The 14,458-nt window shown below is 48.4% G+C and overlaps 1 protein-coding gene and 1 pseudogene across 3 annotated transcripts in view; both read right to left on the bottom strand.

Annotated features, from left to right (window-relative positions):
- Cachd1 (cache domain containing 1) overlaps positions 1–14,458 on the bottom strand; it is a 174,720-nt gene that overhangs the window by 74,879 nt on the left and 85,383 nt on the right. For all 3 annotated transcript variants that reach the window (XM_013071000.3, XM_021255596.2, XM_087212846.1), the window contains exon 3: positions 9,274–9,422. In XM_013071000.3, the coding sequence (XP_012926454.2) occupies positions 9,274–9,422 (149 nt within the window). The remainder of the gene's footprint in view (positions 1–9,273; positions 9,423–14,458) is intronic.
- On the bottom strand, positions 1,995–8,319 carry LOC147827571 (coiled-coil domain-containing protein 90B, mitochondrial pseudogene; annotated as a pseudogene).

Here is a 14,458-nt window from a genome sequence, read left to right as displayed (position 1 = left end):
TCCCAGAGCTATGTGTGCACGTGCATGTGCACACACACACACAGTTAGAGAGGAAATGGCACAAGCTGATACTACAGCAAGACTTTACATTGACAAAGAAACCAAGCAGACCACGGGAGCTTTATGGCCGATCACCTCAGAGCCTTGTGAGGGTCTCAGGAGCAGCACCCAGCAGAGCACTTCCATGGGTGGATGGGCCATTCCGATTTGGCTTCTGATCGAAGACTTTATCTTTAAAAGAGAAACTCATTCAGAGTGGGAGCGGGCAGAGTTCCTCGCCTTCCTGCCAGGTCAGGAGCTCCAGGACGATGTGGTGTAAGTGAATTAATGTTCACAGATATCACAGCCTAAGGAGCCATTTCACTAAGACATAAGCACATGCAACTCTTATATATAAATTCAGTGAAGTCACTGCGTAGGTTTTCAGAATATGAAGTGTTCCACAGACTCTGTTGGGTTGAGTCCCACTCAAGTCCTTCTGGTCCCAAATCCACCAACAGTGTCTGCAGTGCTCGCTGGCCTGCAGTAGTGATGGCTGTCAAAGGGACCGAGATGGCGGCATAAGGGCAGGAGAATGAACCGGAAGAGTAAAATCTGCTGCGTGGCCCTTTGCAGACAAACATACAAAACACATCTTTCTAAGAAGGGGCTTGAGAGCAGATCAAGCTTCTTGTCAAGGACCAGGCCTGTCGTAAACTTGACCTTACGCACAGAGGCCGAACGAAAGGAGTCATGAGGCCAGAAGGACCCTGCTGCTTTCTTCATTTTTTTACTCACTTATTTAGTGGCACCCCAGAGTCTTTGCACAGAGCTATAACCCTGGCCCTGTTTTTATTTTCAGATGAGGTCTCACTTAAGTCGCTAAGATGTCCATACTGGGGTCCAACCTGAGACCTCCCTGCCTCAGCCTTCTGAGTGCTGACACAGGCGTGAGCCACCGTGCCCAGCTCCTTTTCTGAGACCCACCTGCAGAGCAAGGCCTCCCTGACGCTGCTTCCCGCCGACTCCCGCGTTCCGAGGCCTCTTCCTACGCTGCTTCTGCTCCCAAAGACAGACTCGGTCAGACACCTGCCCCGCTGCCTTGGTTCAGTCCACTGGTGCCCCAGGCCCCGGGAGACAGTCTTTGCCGGCAGGACGCCCTTCACGGGCACAGCCTGGAGCTGGACACTGGCAAGTGTGTGGAAAACGGTTTGGCAATTTTGTGTACAATGACACCGTGGCTGTGGAACTCAATTCATTCCAAATTCATGTTCAAACACCGAAAAGTTCAAGAACTGAACGTATTTTTCCCACAAGAAATAATGGAAAGCCAAATAATTGGTTCTGAGGACAAAAATTACACTTATAAATTTATTTTTTTCAAGACTTTAACAAATTTCACAATGATTTTCTTTAACTCTATCGTGGCTGTTTTCCTCTTAGCTTTACTGCAGGTATCGCTAACTTTGTTTGGAGCCGTGGTTACGATATTTTATACACAGAAAGTACAAAAAAGCGCAGTGACCGTCTGGACACCTCCCTGTGTCGGGCAGAGATGCCACACGCACCTCGCTCTCGGCCCACAGGGTCTGGCATGTCGGAGACTGGGTTTGCTTATCAAGCAAAATCAGGAGCACCGAGCCAATGTTTTTCAGATTTTGCTACTTGGGTACTAGGAAGTTCGAGCTTGGAGCCCTTCGACAACCGAGGCGTCACTGTATTATAAAATTCACCTCGCACATAAAACTTATTCAGTGCACCTGATAACCGAGGTCATTAAGTCAACATCGACCTGTTTCCCACCGGAGCTCAAGATGCGGACAGGGCCCGGTGACAGTAACAACTGCTGGGGAAGACATGGAAACGCTGAGTAGCACTGTTCAGTGTCTGCCTCGTGGAGGAACTCGGTGATCCCAGCTCAGTCCTCACTCCTGCGACTCAAACCCAGCGCTGGCTCCACTGGCAAACTCTCCTGGAGAACCCGGTCCAGCAAGGTGCCCAACAGCAAGCTGAAAGTGACAGGGACCCTGAGCTCAGGGCTGGCACATCAACTTCAGCACCTGATCCTGCCCCAGCCAGAGCCCAAGGGAGTGGTGCCAACAGCTAAATTCCGGTTTCCTCTCACTCCTCACCTGTGTAAGTAAAACCAGACCAGGTCTCCCCGATGCCACACGGTCGACAAGTAAAATACCTTAATTTCATGTCACATCCTTTCATTCCATTTTTCAGAAATCTTAAACTAGCCATGCATGGTGGCGCATGCTTGTAATCTCAGCACGCTGGGAGGCTGAGGCAGAAGGATCCAAGTTTGAGCCCAGGCTGGGCAACTCAGTGACTTAGTGAGACCCTGTCTCAAAATTTAAAAAGGGCAGGGGCTGCAGCTCAGTGCCAAGGCCCTGGGTTCCATCCTCAGTATCAAAACAAAACAAAACTTAAACTCCCTCACTCGAGCAAGCAACACAGGTGTCTCCAATTGTCACTTTGCGCGCTCTGGAGGGAGGAGCCAGTGATCCTTTACTTCCCTAAGGGAGCCCAGCCCCCGCAGAACACAACTCAGTCTCCATCCGGCACTCGAGGCTCTCTGGGGCTGGGCTCAGCCTGGCTTCCTAGCTGCCTCTTCCATGCCCTCCTGTCTCCGGGGCTCCTGGGCTTTTCTCCACGGACCCTTCTCTCCACCCAAGCTCCTCCTCCATCTTTCCCTGCCTTCAAATCCTCTTCCTTCTTCCATGCCCAGCTGAACTATTTCTTCCACACACCTCTGAATTTTCAAACAAAGTAAGGAGGGAAGGACTTCACCTCGGAAAGGATCATGCAACTCACAGAAGAGGAACAGATTCCCTCCTGGGTTCTGGGATTTACCAATCCGAGCAACAGGCTCTCTACAACGGCAACGGCTACAGTTACAAAACAATGCTTCTGTCAAGTTTAGGGGAAATTAAATGAATCTTGAGAGTTGGAAAGGTCTGTGCAGTGGAGTTTCTTGAGACAGGGTCTTGCTACATAGCCCAGCTGGCCTCGAACTAACTATAGAGGCCAGGCTGGCCTCAAACTCACTGCGATCCTCCTGCCTCAGCCTCCCGAGTGCTGGGATCACAGGCGTACACCCCCACGCCCGGCTGTAACTGCTCATTTTACAGTGGAGGAAACCAAGGACCAAAGAGCCCAGTGAGCTTCTCAAGGTTGCCCGGCCGAGCAGCAGTGGTGAGGGCGTCCCGCTGTCGGCCCACAGCGGCACAGCGAAGGCTGGGTGTCCGGCCGGGCCTCACCCATCACTCGGCGGCCCTCAGAGATTGCTGACAATCGAGAGACTCCTTCCTTAGCTGAGTGAGAAGCTGTCTGCCCTGCTGACGGGGTTTCTTCTCCACTGCAGCAGAGGCCAAAAGGATCACAAAGCAGAGTGTGAGCCGGGTGTGGCGCAATGACACACAGGAGGCTCTGGGTTCAATTCCCAGGGCTGCCGAACAGACAGGCAACCGAGCATGCTCCTTCTCAGTCACGACATCAAAGACGATGTGGTCCTGGCTTCAGCCTTAGCCTGTCTGTCCATCTGTCCGTCTGTCCGGAGGATCTTAAGTCTTCAGCTCATTTCTTGACAGAGGCTCTGTGAGTCAGTAACCTCCTAGGCTCCTGCATACAGACTCCAGAGCCGCTGGGTCCCAGTAGGAAAGTGGTGAGCTCCTCTGAAGAATCGGTGTCACCAGTTTGCGGTCATCCCATCGTATAGTCTTCAGCACGCATTACACAGACTGCGTCTACAACACAGCTGTCAGAGCCCTCTCTTCCGAACTGAGTGTTCTGTTTTATTCTGTTTTCTTTTTTTGAATATATGCACTCTTAAGGCCCAGTAAGAAAATAAAATATGGATTATAAATCAGTAGAAATGAAAAGCTTGGTCTGAGACAAAAATTTAAAAGGAGCTGCTGATTGAAATTATTTACAAAAGCATCATCCTAAGTCGGATTCATCTTCCCCAGACTCAGAGAGGAAGCAGCGACACTGTTGGACAAACAGCGATTGTGGCATCAGGCCAGTGCTGAGTTCAGGAAGGATGTTTCTGGGCCCAGATGACTTGAGAAAGGACACGCTCCAGACCTGGAGTGGAGGCCCTTTACCCTAAGTCCAGTGCTTACAGTATTTATATAAAAGCAGCATGGATGCACGTGGCAGGATCGGTCCACAGGCATAGAGAGTGAAGTCTGCCTTCAGAACTACGACATCTTGGGCCGGGTGTGGTGGCGCACATCTGTAATCCCAGCTCTCGGGAGGCTGAGGCAGGAGGATCGCTGTGAATTTGAGGCCAGCCTGGGCTACATAGTGAGACCCTATTTCAAAAGACAAAAACAAAAACAACCAACAAAACAAACAAAACTACAATATCTCACATTTTGGAAGGACTTCAGTAATAATCACGAGTCTATCTGCCATCAGCTTCAGTTGTTTCTATATGACTCACACAATTTTGCCACTTAATATTTTCACTTAAAATAATTCAATTTTTAAAATGTAGCTGTATTTGTTTTTAAAAGAAACCTTGTGTTATGTCACAAGAGGGAAAAAAACCCAGTATCTCTTGACAGAGAATGACATTGGAATAAATGCATAGGAATCCAATAGAAAGTTTGTCAAAGTATCATCTAAAGGCCTCTCCCCTTGGCTGGGCACGGTGGTGCATACCTATAATCCTGGCACTCGGAAGGCTGAGGCAGGAGGATTGCTGGGAGTTTGACAGGGTCTCTATAGCCAGACCCTGACTGAAAAAACCCAAAACAAACAAAGAAACAAACAAAACCTCTCCTCTACAACAACCTGGTGAGGTGGCTACTGTCATCATACAGCTCTCCCTGATAGGGAAACCAAGGCTCAGGATTTAAAGGTCTTCCCGAGATCAACCTGGAAGTCAAAGAATTATGTCTCGGAAACCAAGTTTGCCTTGTGTCAAAAAAAAGCTGTCTTTGATCAAGGGCCTGCGGGCTCCTTCCTGCGGTAATCCCTACCTGAGTGCCCTGGGGTTCAAACTGAGGACTTCCTCTCGGAAGGGGACACAGGATGCAGTGGGAGGGGGCCGGGGAGAGCCTAGGAGGCAGAACCTGCAGAGAGAGGAGTTGGGAGGGGCTGGGCTGGGATTAAGCCTCTCACCGCAGTCACCCTAATAACTGACGCCCCTGTAAGATTTCTGAGCCTTCATTATAAAGCTGCAGCGTTCCTGTAAAATTAAGAGTGCTGGTGCTCAGCTAGTGGCTAGAAAACCGGCAGCCAGGATCTGCTCCAAAAATCCCTGCATGTTTTCCTAGAAAGACAGCGCTGTTCAGAGCCCAGGGGACTGGTTCTGAGAGGAGGAAGGCTTGTCCTCGCTGTCACTTCCTGCTGCAAACAGCGGGCATCCCGGATGAGCCCCTGCGCCGTGCCAAGTCCCAGGTTCTGTCCCCTGCTAGAGTGAGGGGGATGCTGCTGCTTCAGCCCTGGCCATCTCTGAGCCAGGCCCCTCGGATGCTGACCCGAACTACAGGAGGAGTCCCCTTGGGAGAGGCCACAGATAACGTGTCATTCACCAACCACAAGGTGGCCTTGGGCTGCGCTCAAGGAGGCGGCTCAAGGAGGCGGATGCGACCCGTGTCTCCAACCTGAGCCCTGCCCAGCGCATTCCAAATGGAAGTCACTGGCTTGCAAGGTGCGTGTGTGGGTGTGCACGTGCCCTGTCCACACCTGCACTGCAGCTCATCATGTGGTGTGTGTGGGTGGGAGGCCATTTCCCAGCTGGTTATAAAGTTATAAAGAGTATTTACAATTTTCTGTATTCCAAATGGTACAGCGCTTTGCTTTTTACACGTGCAGCTTTATACACACGCCTATTTGCTCGTGATGTTCCTCCAAACGGTTGGATCGAATTCGATGTGCATTTCTGAAGTTCACAGAATCATTTCTGGACGTTTTTGTTTTATGGCGCTGGGTACTGAACTCGGGGCTCCTGCACGCTAGGCAAACGTTGAGCTACCACTGAGCGATGTCGTCAGCTCCCTGCTGGGGTCATTTCTGATGTGTTGTGGAAGCACAACGTCACATTTTCCCTCTTCATGTTCAGCATTTGCCGCCTCCCCTATAACCCACACATTTCTTGAGAGTAGACGCCCACTTTCTCTAACCTATATTTAAATCAATTCGGATTGCAACAAACAGTAATTAAACCAACTGCCAGGTGCAAGGGCTGAAGTTGGAAGGGGCTGGTTCCTCTTGGAACAGCGGGGAGGCGATGTCCCCATCCGCAAGGGTGCAGCACCAACGCTCTGCACCATGGGAGCTCAGGGTGCTCACACACAGGAGCTGCGAATTCTTCCCGGGACACGAGGAAGGAAGAGAAAACACGAGTGAGGTGGGAAGCATGAGGGAAGGGCAACTGTCGAGCTGCTCCTTGGACCCTGACAGACATTCACCAGACAGCAGTGACAGTGAGAGCTGCAGATTTCCATGCTACTACGCCAGGACCCCAGCTCTGCAGCACCCGCATGTGGGGCCAGGTGCTCTTTGCTGGAGGTGGGGTTGGTTCCTGCTTCCAGCCCTACCAGGGAATTCTTATCGTGCTATCTTTGCTCTCTGTCCTGAAAATGATCTTTCTTGGGTCTCAAAACCGGATTGGACCCTCATTTTTAGATCAGGGGTAATTTCCCCAAACCCCAGAGTTACTGGTCCCCAATATAAGACCTGGCTCCTACAAAGAAGCTTACTAAGTAGAGATGAAATGTTCACTTCCACGGGGAAGTGCAGAAACCTTAAGCTGCTATTTATTTAGAGTGCTGCGATCTACAAAGTATTTTCCACTTTGACTTCACTGGATGCTCAGCGTGGAGTGCAGTGTCACCAACACAGATTGTCCCCACCCCAAGGGCAGACTGTGGCTCAAGGACATTGAGGCCCCGGCCCCTGGGGGGCTGTGTGCGGGAGGGGAGTCATAGCCACGGCTTCACCCCAACAGCCCACGATGCCCATCCAGGTCGGGCCAGAAGAGCCAGGTGCCTCCGGGCCAGATGGGTGAGGTCCAGAAAGACAGGCAAAGATAAGGACTTGACAGTGCTCGCTGCCTCTGAAACCACTGAAACCCACATGGAAACTTGCCGTGGAAGAAAAGACACATTAACCCTAAAAACTATCCCATCTTTCCCTCGCGCAGCCTTGAGAACATTACTGGGGAATAAGAGGCAGATACGTCCCAGTTCACATTTATACTCACACAGTTTTAAAGCATGTGAAGATCTTTTTTTTTTCAGATAGCAACAAAATTTTATTTATGAAGTTGTTCAAACACAAGAAAATTCTGGTTCCTTTTCTATGAACTATCAAAAGTTAGGGACAGAATGCTCTTTCATCTCAAAAAAACGAGGTTTTGGATGACAGCTTTTCAACATAAAGACAAAATCAAGCTGAAATACGTGAAACACTTTTCTAGTCCATATATACTTGGATAATCTTGTAGTAAGTTTCTTCAGCAACTGACAGTGTTGAAAGAAAATGTCTTGGGGTAGTGTTCTAAGAAGTCACTAGCAGCAGTGGTAACAGCATTAGTAGTACTTCCAGAATCTGTAAAATCCCAAAGCGATTGTCAAGCACTGAGGCTGCAAGATAACGAATTGTCTTAAGTTTGTTAGACTCCATCAGTGTTTTTAAGGAAGCAATTTCAGTGTCAATTTTATTACTGGTCTCTGAAATAACACTTTCCGTTTGGGTATCCTTTCTGGTAAATTCTGTGGTTGCTTCCATAAGTTGCTTTTCTTGATCTGTAAACATATCTGTTACTCTGCTCCTTTCTAGGTTGATGTCCAGTTTTTTTACCTGCTCTGATTCGGATGGTTTCATGTATCCGTTGTTGTTTAACTTGATCTAATTCAATCTTCATTTTCTCATTCTCTGCTCTCAGATTTGCAAATTCACTTTTTTCTAGGATGACCATATTTTTCCTGATAGAATCCAAATGAGCCATTAACTGTTGAACGGTTGACCATCTCCTTATAGATAGTATCCAAGCTGACATTAGATGAAGTGGTTAATGCTGATACAATTGTTTCCGCTTGTGCTCTGTCAAATCCATGAGTTTCTAAATCCCGAACCAATGCATGGGTATCAAAAGTTAATTTCCTTTGTTCTAAAGGAGTTATGTCCACTGGCCTTCTATCATATCCTTCCTTGCTTGTAGTGGTCAAGAAATCTCCCCAGGGAAGCGGGGTCCTGGAAAACGCTTCCTGGCATGAGGTACAGTCCAACAGCAGGCTCTCTGGGGAAAGCCAGCGTCTACTCGAGGTGGGTTCAGTGAGGACGGGGATCCATCTCCGAAGATCTTTTACTTATTCTAAGTAGCTCTAGAAAATTGGTAAAATAAGATTTCTGTCTACACTGACAGCAAACAGAGCTTAAACTTACACACTGAATAACCAGGTTAAGGACACACAGAAAACAAATCAGACTGAAAATTAAGTTCCTTGTCCCTCTACATAACTGTTCTTTCCATGGACACTGGCAGCATCTCAGGACCTTACACCTGTCCAGCTAGAAATATTGCTTGGCTAATAGATAAAAACATGTTTGACTGGGCATCGATTTTACTGTTTTAATATTACCTTATTGCATTTCTTCAGAAATGTTAATAATAATATCTTCTAAGTAAGAAGTATGAGTTTGTGAGACTCTTTCAAAGATAAAAGGCACTCCCTTAAAATAAGCAAGTTTCCATATCCCGGAGACTATTGTATTCTTGGCTTTACAGTTGATTCACAGCCCGGTGAGGTGGCGTAGTCCTGTAATCCCAGCACTCTGGGAGGCTGAGGCAGGAGGATAGCCAATTCGAGCCGAGCCTGGGAAACTTAGTGACTTAGCCCTGTCTCAAAGTAAAGAACTGGGGCCGTTGTTCAGTATACAAAAAAAAGAGTTCGGTTGGGCCGGGGATTTAGCTCAGTGGTTTCGCCGCCTGCTACGCAAGCGCAAGGACCTGAGTTCGATCCCCGGTACCAAAAAAAAAAAGAGTTTAGTTGTAACAAAACCTTGCAATTTTCCAGGCTCAAACAATAGTCTGAGTTTGAGTTGTGGAACCCAGACCTGAGTTCCACAGTGACAAAGACGCTGACTGGGAATTCTGTGACAGCAGAACCCTGAGTCACACTTCCTAAAAAATTACTCTGTGGAAAGGTAAAAGATTTATCTTACACAACAGGAAAGAAGCTACACACGTCCGGTTACCAACACAGGTGCTGAGCCTATGAGAGTGAGGGCCGACTCCACCCCAGGCCCAGGACCCCGGAGGGCGGGGCTTACTCCATCATGGAGGGCGGGATGGTGCAGCAGTCCTGGATGGCAGTCAGCGGCGACGTCAGGTGTGCCGTGTAGGACGCTTCCACGACTTGCTTGTTGCGACTGACCACGTCCAAGTACCGGTTGAACTTCTCACGGATCTTTTTGGCCAGCTGTGGGACAACAAGTGAGCAAAATCAATGTCAAGCGCAACACAATCACCCATTATACTTTTCCTAGTACACTAATTAATTTGTGCCACTGGGCCGGGGATGTGGCACAGCACCTGCCTGGCAAGCGGAAGGTTCTGAGTTCAATCCCAGGTACCAGAAAAAAAAAAAAAGAACAATTTGGGCCAGGGATGTAGCTCAGTGGCGCTGCACCTGCCTCGCAAGCACAAGGTCCTTAGTTTGATCCCCGGTACAAAAAAAAAGAGAACAATTTGTGCCACAAGCTGTATATATAAAAGTATAAAGTGCTTAAAGTAAATCCAAAGCACATCCAAGTCTTTTTCCACGATGGGCGTGAAGACTAAAAATGCCCAATGTAGCTGGGCATGGCACTGCACACATGTAATCCCAGCACTCTAGGAGGCTGAGACAGGAGGATCGAAAGTTTGAGCCTAGCTTGGGGAACTTAAGAGAATTAGCCGGACCCTGTTTACAAAAAGAGACCCTGATTAAAAAGGGGGAAGCTGAGGATGTACTGCAATGTGAAGGCCTTGAGTTCCACCCCAGTACAATTTAAAACAAAACAAAAATCCCCAATGCCCAGTAATTAGATAGCAATAAAATAGTATCTTCTGGTTTCTAACAGATAAGGGTGCATTATGAATTTCTCACACATCCTAAATTCAAATGGAAGGACACTTTTCCATTAAAGTCCCTGCTGGAAAAAGAAAGACAGACACTACCACTATCATTAACCATCAGCATAACAGCACACATTCCAAGTGACAGAGCCGTAATGCCGGGAAGGAAAACAAGAGGACGCGCATTTCTGTATTGTCTTCTGGACTCAAACAGATGTTCAGGGTGGGACGGGGGGCTGCACGCAAGGGGAGGACTTTCAGTGCCTGATGCCACACGGCTCAAGGGTGGGGACACCCCGTTCACAGCCCTCCAGTGGGAGCCAAACGGGGGCTGACAGTGCAGCCAGCCACAGGCAGCAGGTGTGCAGTTAGAGACACAGCACCCATGGGCGAAATAAAAGCCTTTCCTAACTGCTGAGAATGGAGCACAGTGCCGGAGCACAGTGCCGTTCTTGTGGGAGGAATGGGTGGAAACTGGTAAGCACATTGCTTCCCTCTAAGTTGCCCGCCAAATACCACAGCTTAATTACAGATCTCCAAGGAAAACACTGCTGTTTTCCTTCCCCTGAAACAAAATGTTACCCAAATGAAATGACTGATAGAATTACAGCTAATTGGGCTTGGGGAGCTATTCATTATCAGCACATGAGAGAACTAATCATGTCCGCTGGGCCACGAGGCTCACACAATCTCATTGCTTCCAGGATAAGAATGGCGAGTCGGAGCAGAAGCCCTTCATTTGTTATTTGCAAGCCAATTTTTAAATCTTATCTGTCTTCCAGGGAAATTCCATGGGCTTTTGGAGTCTTAATCAAAGAACTGATGTTCTCGGACTTCCTAAAAATTGTACAAATTATGAAGTTTAGAAAATTCCAGATGTCGCAGAACAATATGCATACAGAGTTTAACCTGATCATGGGCTCTGGGGTCCAGCTTGTCATTCCAAGGGCAGAGCTGTGTGTCCAGAAGATTAACGGGTCTACTTCCATTCCAGTCCTAGAGTGGAGATCTTACTGATACACAGAAATATGTCACTGCAGCACTGAGTACAAACAGGTGAACTGGTCACATCTTATTTCAGATCACTAGAGATTTCGTCTGCCAAAAGACATTGGCCAACGCTGGGAGGTGATCTTATTTGTTACAACTTGGTGGAAACTGGTACCAAGTAGACAGGGAGAGGGCTGAGATGTCCCTGAACATTTGATACCACAGGGGCAGCTCCTGAGAATCAAGTGTTTGGTCCAAAAAGGTCAATCATGCCACAGTTGAGAAACCCTGACTTGGACAAAAATCAAAGACAATTACCCCAATTTGTAATTCAGCCAATAGGTCCCAAACCATTCTATCTGAATTCTCTACCCATTCAAAATGGTATTTTAACACGGAAAAAAAAGTTGAACAAATTTCAAATTTACAAACTTCTTTCTTGTTTTTTGTCGTTCCTTCCCCAAAGTAATATAAAAGAAGCTATGTGGGGCCAGGGATTTAGCTCAGTGGTTCCGGTGCCTGCCTCGCAAGCGGAAGGCCCCAAATTCGATCCCTGGTACAAAAAAAAAAAAAAAAGCTATGTGGATCCCTACAGTTCTTAAAAATGTAGTCCGGGCTGGGTGTGTTGGCACACACCTATAATCTCAGGACTCTGGGAGGCTGAGGCCGGAGGGTGACAGTTTAGGCCTATCCTGGAAAACACAAGTGACTTAGAAAGACCTTGACTCAAAAATAAAAAAGGCTGGAGATGTAGCTTACTTCAAAGGCCCTTGGGTTCAATTCCCAGTACTTCAATAAACAAAGAAACAAAATTAAATACAATGTAGTCCAAATACTGAGCTAGGACTACTCCCTCATTACCAGAAAAGGTGCGGCTGGTGTTTGCAACAGCAGCTCGCTCAGGGTCGCATTCCTAGATTCTCCCAGTCAGTGGGCAGTGGAGCGTGGGATGCAGGCACAGCCGGAAAGTCTGAGGTACATTCTCCCAGGGTCCTACACCCCCACTTACTACCCTTTAATGCTGCTGCCGTGTTCTGGTTTAGATCTGCATGCCCCCCAAGGCCTCATGCCCTCTCAGGTGGGGCTTCCGCAAGGTGAGTGGGTGGGGCAGGCAGGCAGGGACTCAGTCAGGAGGCGAGGCCTGGTCTGGAGAAGCGGTCACTGGGGCGTGGCCTGGAAGGTTCATCTGCCTCCCCGGCTCCTCCCTTCTCTCTCTGCTTCCGGTACATCATGCCTGAGCTGCTTTCCTCTGCCAGGCCCTTCCACCAGACCGTACTGCTTCGGTGCCAGGCAACCACGGATTAAACCCTCTACAAACTGAGCCACAGTAAAAGTCTCCTTTAAGTTGTGGTGTCCGGTATTGTGTCCAGAGCTGAGAAGGTGACTAAGACAGTGCAACTGGCATCTGGATAGGATTTTCCTTTGCCTCCGGATCTTTGGCATCTACTACACTGCTGGGGATTCTTAGTATACAGAAAATAATCATTAGTAACCATAAAAAAGAATTCGCTCCTGAGCGTCATCAACCTTGTCTTTTGGTCTTATGGTCAACAGCCTCTCTAAAGTACAAGATATTTACTTATTTACCCACAGTACCAGGGGCCAAATCCAGGGCCTTGCACATGTGAGGCAAGCGCTCTACCACTGAGCTGCACCCTCAGCCTGGAGTATTTATTTTAAAAGTAACCCGTAATACATTCTTCTGGGAACTCCAGCAGGAAGCAAATTTTGTCTGTTCTTTTTAGGTTCTGGGTTCCGGTAAAAATAAATCTCACTGATTTTCACCCGGAAGTGTAAATAGGCTGACCCATCACTAGAAAATAAATGCAGTGGAACAGAACAAAGATTGGGATTTCCAAATTATATCTTCACCAATTCAGGTTAAAATAAACAAGAAACTTGGAATCATTTTTGTCTTTCACCAACTCACATAGTCTTAATGTTTAACTCCACTTGAGAAGTATCCCAGGGTTTCCTCCATGCATCTGGTGAATTCTAACACTGAAAGGTCAGATGTTGTAATCTGATATTCTCTCTCTCTCTCTTTTCCTTCCTTCCTTCTTTTTTTGAGACAGGGTCTCTCTGTGTAGCCCAGGCTGGACTTGAACTCACAGTGATCCTCCTGCCTCAGCCTCCCAAGTGCTGGGATCAGAAGCCTGCACCAATGGCCACCTCCACTTCTACTGTTTGCGTATACGCCATGGGCGAAGAGTGATTCTTACATCTATAAATGTTTATTTTAAAAGAAGAATATTTTACAATACTGAATAATTATGTGAAATTCAAATTTCAGTTTTCACAAATAAAGACTGGGATGCAGTCCTGCGGTCACATGTTGACACGACTGCTTCAACTCTTCCAAGGCAGAGAGGCAAGCAGCTGCAATGGAGGCGACCTGACCTGCTTTGCTGTAGGTGGAAGCTGTCATCTGGGGCTCTGCAGTGTCCCAAGGTGGGGACACAATTCCAGGTGGCAGGAATATAGAAACTGCAGCAGAGGTTTTAACTGACCTCCCAGTGGGATGCAGGGTCTGCATTTCCCTTTCCTCCACTGCTTGAATCTGAGCAGACTTTAGCTGGCTTGTGGCACCAGGAGGCTGTGCAGCCCCAGGAGGATGTGCAGTAAATGGGTGTGCGGCCAGCAGAATGTGCGGTGCCAGAAGGCTGTGCCGCACCAGGGGGGTGTGCAGCAAACAGGAGGCTGAGCGGCAGACAGGAGGGTATGTGGAAAGCTGCAGAACTTCCAGGTCTGGGTCATAAAAAGCCACGAGGCACCACCTGTCTCTTTTTGGAATATTTGCTGGCCCTCACAGGAGCTCCCAGCTCCCCTGCTGTAAGACCCAAGACCTGTGGAGAGGTCAAAAGCTGCACTTGCACACCTGGATGATCACATCTCCAGGCCGCCCAAGCCCTGGGCAAGAGCCACAAGACCCCGGGGAACTTCAGTCCCTGCTGTCTCCCCCGGCTAGGCCAGCCTTGCCAGGCTGCTCCACACCCTGGCCCCAGAACCCACGACACTGACTGTTCACGCTAAGATTGAGGTGGTTGGTTCTGCAGCCACAGAGCACTGGGACCCCCGAGGACAGGCTTCACTTCCATTTTAGGGTGAGCTCACTGAAGCCAAGCTAAATCAAGGTGCTCAACTACAGGCACCGCATCTAAATCACCAATGTGATCTCGACTGTACCCTGTGGACAACAAGCCTCACGCAGGAGAGATTTCAGGGTTCTTCAGAAAATCACAACAGCTACCACGTAAGGTACAGCCGGCGGCCAAGGACCCTACTGTGTAGGCCTTCTCATGTCATGTCACTGAGGCACAGGGATGAGCCCAAAACCACACATGGGTAGGAGCCACCAACCTACTCAGACTGAGGGCTGTGTTGTCTGCAAAACCTGAGTTCACCTGC

This window comes from Heterocephalus glaber, unplaced genomic scaffold (assembly GCF_053883595.1).
Source record: "Heterocephalus glaber isolate CG9 unplaced genomic scaffold, H.glaber_assembly_v1.0 deba00001442, whole genome shotgun sequence".
NCBI lineage: Eukaryota > Metazoa > Chordata > Mammalia > Rodentia > Bathyergidae > Heterocephalus > Heterocephalus glaber.
Note: the sequence above shows the minus strand (reverse complement) of the source record. Positions and strands in the feature narration are given on the sequence as shown.